General features: G+C 36.6%; 1 protein-coding gene across 1 annotated transcript; it reads left to right on the top strand.

The window, feature by feature from the left end:
• Positions 1-2,541: 2,541 nt before the first annotated feature.
• On the top strand, positions 2,542-4,246 carry LOC149190360 (chalcone synthase-like). Its single transcript, XM_089412127.1, has 2 exons — positions 2,542-2,841; positions 2,950-4,246. The coding sequence occupies exons 1-2, from the start codon at positions 2,649-2,651 to the stop codon at positions 3,942-3,944; spliced, it is 1,188 nt and encodes a 395-aa protein (XP_089268253.1). The 5' UTR covers positions 2,542-2,648; the 3' UTR covers positions 3,945-4,246.
• Positions 4,247-6,149: the final 1,903 nt, after the last annotated feature.

The following is a 6,149-nucleotide window of genomic DNA, read 5'->3' as shown; positions in this document are numbered from 1 at the left end:
TTCACTGTCTAGACAAATTTAGCCACAATTTTGTAAATAATAGAAATTCTGACACCATTCTAATAAAATCTAATGAGTTTGCATAAAAAGAATATGCAGCAGCATAAAAGAACAATGTAATGAGTTTGCACACAAAGCAGTGCAATGTTTATTTGTTTTGGAACTGCATTTGAAGCAGTCATTTGGTGAAACCCTCTATTAAAGAGGAAGGTGCTTTTCAACACATTGTCATTAGTGAATCCCTCTATCAAGAGGATGATGCTTTTTCAGCATAGTCACAGGTGAATCCCTCTGTCAAGAGGAAGGTGCTCTTCAGCACATTGTTATGGTGAATCCCTCTATCATGAGGAAGTGCTCTTAAGCACAGTTTCAGGTTAATCTCTCTATTAAGAGGAAGACAACTTTGATTGTTTGTGGAACTGCATCAGAAGCAGTTGGTGAATCCCTCCATGTGAGGAAGTGTTTGGGTAAGATTGAATGCCCAGCAGTTGAAATTAAAGGGGAGTGTTGGAATGTTAATTCCAACTGTAGCAGGTTACAGGTTACAGGCGGACCGTGACAGCAATGGCAGCGCAGTGATCGTGAGTTTTCCGGCGTGGATTGACCAGAAAACGGCACCAGATTCTCTCGGGTTGATTTCAGGCAGAAGGAATAATCCGGCAAGGAGCTCCGATATAATTTGGAGCTGACACGTGGTTCAGCCCTGACGTAACGCAACGTCATTTTCTCGGGCGTTAAAGTTGGGCAGCAAACTGGGTTCCGATATTTTTGTGAGCCGTCCGATTGCCCTCATCTTTCTCCACCGTCGATCTGTTGAAGGTGCGCGTCAATTCAATGCATTGCGTGGCGTGTGAGGTTTTCCGTTGACCGCCGTGGAGGAAACGCTGAGCCATTTAATGCATTTATGAAGGTTGGTGGAGGCCCGCATGAAGGTTGGTGGAGGCCCGCCTTAAATAAGTTATGGGCACATACGTAAGTTTAGGTGAGGCCCTTTTTAATTTTGGATATGGGCTTGTGTCCCATGTGATTAAAAAAGAGAGAGCGTTGACCATTTTTTCATAAAAAACACATGAAACAAAACAAAACGTGCTTTGTGGTTGTAATATGAGTTGTGCCTCCGTGCAAAAATGTGTGATATTTTTTGTTGTGATGTATTGTGGCTGGGGCAACGTATAGTCGTGTGCGTTTTTTTTGGGTGATGGGTATTGTGCCTGCGCACAATTTTTTTAAGTAATGGTGTTATGTGGTGGCTGCGCACAGTAGTGCGATTTTGGTAAATGCACAGCAGTGCGATAAAACAAAAACAGGGATGTAATGGTTTTGGTGGCCATTGTAAAACAGAGGTGCATTGTAATGGTGTTGACCCTGTGTTTTTTTTTGTTCATGGAAATGTATTGAACGCATAGCAGTGCGAAAAGAATTTTGAAGAACAGAGGGTTGTTTTGTAATATCCACAGCAGTGGAAAATCTGTGAGAGCAGCAGAGTTTTTTTTTGATTCCCTCTTTGTACAGAGGAAGAAATATGTAACAGAGTTTCAGTTTTTTTTAAATTAATAGAAATGTTTTATGGCTGTGTAATACTCTGTTATGAGTACATTTGTTTTTAATAGCTTCCCTGTGCACAAGGATCCTGGAACAGTGAAACAGAGCATTGCCTCTGTGGTCTTTGCTTGAATGGTTTTGGTATTTCCCCATTGAAAAATGCCCAACAATTTTTTTAGGGTGGAAATAGATTCAGCATTATTAAAAACATTAACATATCTCAAATCAATTTGAATCTTATAATTTAAATTTACAAAAAAAAAAATCCAGTATTTTATCAAAATCTGATCAGAATTTTTATAACTTTCTGGACAAAATTGAAGCCGGTTAAACTAAGGTCAATTGTACTAAATTTTCAGAGGCTAGTCTAAAGAGGCCACAATTTTGTCTGAAAACATTGGAAATTCTAACACCATTTTCATAAAATCTGCAAGAAATTTTTGGAAATCACTGTCTAGGTAAAATTGTTCACAATCTTATCCAGAAATAATGGAAAATCTGACACCATTTTAATAAAACAAAAAATTCACTGTCTAGACAAATTTAGCCACAATTTTGTAAATAATAGAAATTCTGACACCATTCTAATAAAATCTACCGGAAATTTTTGGAAATCCCGTTACAAAAATTGCTCCCTAGCTTAAGGCCAGAAATTCACAGTCCAGGCAAGGTTGTGACCACGTTAGACCACGTAAATTTTCCCAAACCACACTTCGTGACTTAATCGCTGAACTACGACTTTAGCTTTGAGCGTTCAGCGCATCGAGAGACGTTTAGGTGCATTGAACGGTCGCAAGTCACACCTAACTTGTTTTGTCATTCATTTTACAGGCTCAGGCCATTAGGTTGTCTCAATGCCCATTGACCAGTCGCTAGCAATCTGTCCGTCGGAGATTATTATGTCTCGCTAATGGTGAATCTTCGGTAGCATGTGCGTCCCACCTAACCACGACAATCTAACTCTCTCCTCGTATCATATATACACACGGAACGGGCAACATACATTCATTCCTTCATCTGGACTCGACTCGTCTTTTGCAGTTCATTTTGTGCTGTGCTGTGTGGTAGCGGAGTGGTAAATAGTGCCAAGAGCCATAATAACAATTATGGCTGCAGGTATGATGAAGGATTTGGAGGCATTCAGGAAGGCTCAGAGGGCAGATGGCCCAGCCACCATCCTCGCTATTGGCACTGCCACTCCCCCCAATGCGGTTGACCAGAGTACTTACCCGGATTACTACTTCAAAATCACCAATAGCGAGCATATGACAGAGCTCAAGGAGAAATTCAGGAGAATGTGTAAGTTTTAATTTTATTTCAAAGTGTTTATTTCGTGGGTTTGATTTAGGGAATTTGGATTTTGAATATCATAATATTTCATAACACAGCATCACCATTATATTACAGGTGACAAATCCGCAATTAAAAAGAGATATATGTACTTGACAGAGGAGATCCTCCAGGAGAATCCCAGCGTATGTGCATACATGGCGCCATCGCTGGACGCACGGCAGGACATGGTTGTGGTGGAGGTGCCCAGGCTTGGAAAAGAAGCGGCTGCCAAGGCCATCAAGGAGTGGGGACAGCCCAAGTCCAAGATCACCCATGTCGTTTTCTGCACTACCAGTGGCGTCGACATGCCCGGAGCCGACTATCAGCTGACAAAGCTTCTTGGCCTCCGCCCCAGCGTCAAGAGAGTCATGATGTACCAACAGGGCTGCTTTGCTGGAGGCACCGTCCTCCGCGTGGCTAAAGATCTGGCTGAGAACAATAGGGGAGCTCGGGTTCTGGTCGTCTGCAGTGAAATAACAGCCGTTACCTTCCGTGGCCCGTCCGACACTCACCTAGACAGTATGGTCGGCCAAGCTCTCTTTGGCGACGGTGCGGCCGCCCTCATCATCGGAGCCGATCCCGTCCCTGAGGTGGAGAAGCCGTGTTTCGAGCTGATATGGACTGCTCAGACAATTCTTCCTGACAGCGACGGAGCCATTGACGGGCACCTGAGAGAGGTAGGCCTTACCTTTCACCTTCTCAAAGACGTTCCCGGGCTCATCTCCAAGAACATCGAAAAGAGTCTGGTTGAGGCCTTCCAGCAGTTCGGAATCTCGGACTGGAACCAGTTATTCTGGATCGCCCACCCTGGAGGTCCAGCCATTCTGGATCAGGTGGAGGCCAAGCTAAATTTGGATCCCAAGAAACTGGGTGCCACGAGGCAAGTACTGAGCGACTATGGAAACATGTCGAGCGCGTGCGTGCACTTTATCTTGGACGAGATGAGGAAGTCCTCTAAAGAGAAAGGATGTTCCACCACCGGAGAGGGACTGGATGTGGGAGTTCTGTTCGGATTCGGACCAGGCCTCACCGTGGAAACCGTCGTCCTCAAGAGCGTTCCCCTGCAATAATTCAGAAACGGGCTCGATATTAATTATGTGTGACTGGGAGGTTAGGGGGATTAAAATTGCGTAAATATTTTCTGTAATTCGTAAGTATTCAGGTTTCCTTAGGGTACGATGCAATGCTTTAGGGTTTGATATAATGGCGCTGTCTGATAACTTAAATTACTTGCGTATATTTACATAATGGGCCTTTTTCTTTGAGAGGAATATTGTTCTTCCTGTTTGTGGCTAACTAAGCCTTTCAATGAATCATTTTGTAAGTTGGTGATCATTCAGCTTTGAATACAGTAATATTTATTACTATTACAGATCCACGGATCGAATCGAAAGAATAAAGGAATAATATTTTAAAATATTGATTTTAATATATATTTAATATTTTGAGTTTTATTGTTATTATAATTTTTTTAATTGGTTAGCTAGAGGTTTCAAGTTAAAGCCAAACAGGAAGGATTTTTTATATTGTCGCTAATCATGGGTTAGATTCTTTTTTATATCTTTTTATAAATATTCATTTTTTACCAAAATTTTAGAAAATTAATTTATTTTAATAATAATGAAGAAAGAAGATTAACTCATGTATTTTTAATATTTTTGTTATAAAATAAATAAAAATATTTCATATCTATATTTTTTATTTTTTATTATTATAGTTAATAATTTACATATATTGTAAATGTGAGAGAATAAATATCTTAAACATATTTCAAAATAAATATTTTATTTTAAATATAATAATAATGATAATTAATATTTATTAAAACCTATATAGGTTTTCAAATTATAAAAAATTAAAATAAAAGTTTATTGAAAATTATTTATAAGAAATATTTTGAAATTCATATAAATAAACAATTTTTAAAAAATAATTTTCATTTTCCATATATAGTTATTTTTATTTTCCATAATATTTTTTTTTGTTTTTTTTTTCAATTTAATTTAAAATCAAATTTAATTAAAAAATCATAAATTTATTAAAATTTATATAATACTTAATTTGTTTTTAAATTTAGTTATATAAATTTTAATTTAGTTTGTAAAATTCATTTTTTCTTTATTCTCAACTATAATGTTAGGTAGTAATCTCAAGTAAATTAATTAAGTAAAAACATTTTTATAATCTCTTTTTAAAATAATGTATAATGTATTTAATTTTAAGATCTTCATGGTATAAAATGTTTATATTTTTTCCTTTATTGAGAAATGTTATAATCTTAATTTTAACTGAACTTAGAAATGTGGAGTAAATATATATATATATATATATATATATATATATATAATAATGAGTTGTCATTAAAGATATATTAAATACATTGTTTATACCAATCAATGAGATAAGAATATGCAGAAATTGATAAATGTAGTAGTAATAATAAACAACATAGAAACATATAATTATTAGACAATAATTTTGTAGCCTACACTCAATATATTATTCAACAACTAAATGGTTACAATACATTATAAAGTCTTTATGCTGTCAACAAGAGTGTTCAATGGTAACCTTATTCAAAAAAAATTGTACCATAATAATAACTTAAAACACACTTCTTCCTCCAGCTTGAGCACTCAATAAATAAACATAATAAAACCATAAACTATTTATCGTTTCCCATTCTACATGATTGGAAATACCAACAATTAAAGCCATCAACTATTTGAGGTTTTCCAATTCTACAAGATTGGAACTACCGATAATTATTTGGTTGCTACTTAGAATTTATTACATACTACTAATATGTATTACCACTACTTAACAATTCTTCCCTACTATTGCTCAACATTCATTCCCTAGAATGGCTTCGTAATCATTACTTGCTCTACTACAAGAGCACAAGGTGTATGACACAAACTTGACATTGTCCCTCTCTTCATATACCTTATAATAGTATAAGTGAGAATGCATCAAACTGTGAGCTAATTGTTAGGGTTCATAAGACACATAAGCTCATAGCACCACTTGAATTTACCAATGCCCACACCTTTTATCAATGCATCTACAACATTTTGTAAATTGTCAACTTTCTCTCATAACAACTTTCCATCTTCTATCATGTCACAAATAAAATGATTGGGTATCTGTATTCCTTGTTTTTGCTTGAAGGGATGGAATCGTAGCCAAATAAAGGACATTGTTAGTATCACATTGAACTATACTAGCTCTCTAACTTATCCCTACTTCTAAATATAGTTTCAAAAGCCAAATGA

The sequence above is a fragment of the Pinus tabuliformis genome, chromosome 3_1 (assembly GCF_031772625.1).
Source record: "Pinus tabuliformis cultivar Carrire ecotype Pingquan chromosome 3_1, CPIR1, whole genome shotgun sequence".
Taxonomy (NCBI): domain Eukaryota; kingdom Viridiplantae; phylum Streptophyta; class Pinopsida; order Pinales; family Pinaceae; genus Pinus; species Pinus tabuliformis.
Note: the sequence above shows the minus strand (reverse complement) of the source record. Positions and strands in the feature narration are given on the sequence as shown.

Bases quoted from the DNA above. Each gene is read 5' to 3' on its own strand.
- LOC149190360 (XM_089412127.1), top strand. From the start codon at position 2,649: ATGGCTGCAGGTATGATGAAGGATTTGGAGGCATTCAGGAAGGCTCAG. The intron at 2,842-2,949 runs GTAAGTTTTAAT...ATTATATTACAG, and splicing joins GGAGAAATTCAGGAGAATGT to GTGACAAATCCGCAATTAAA.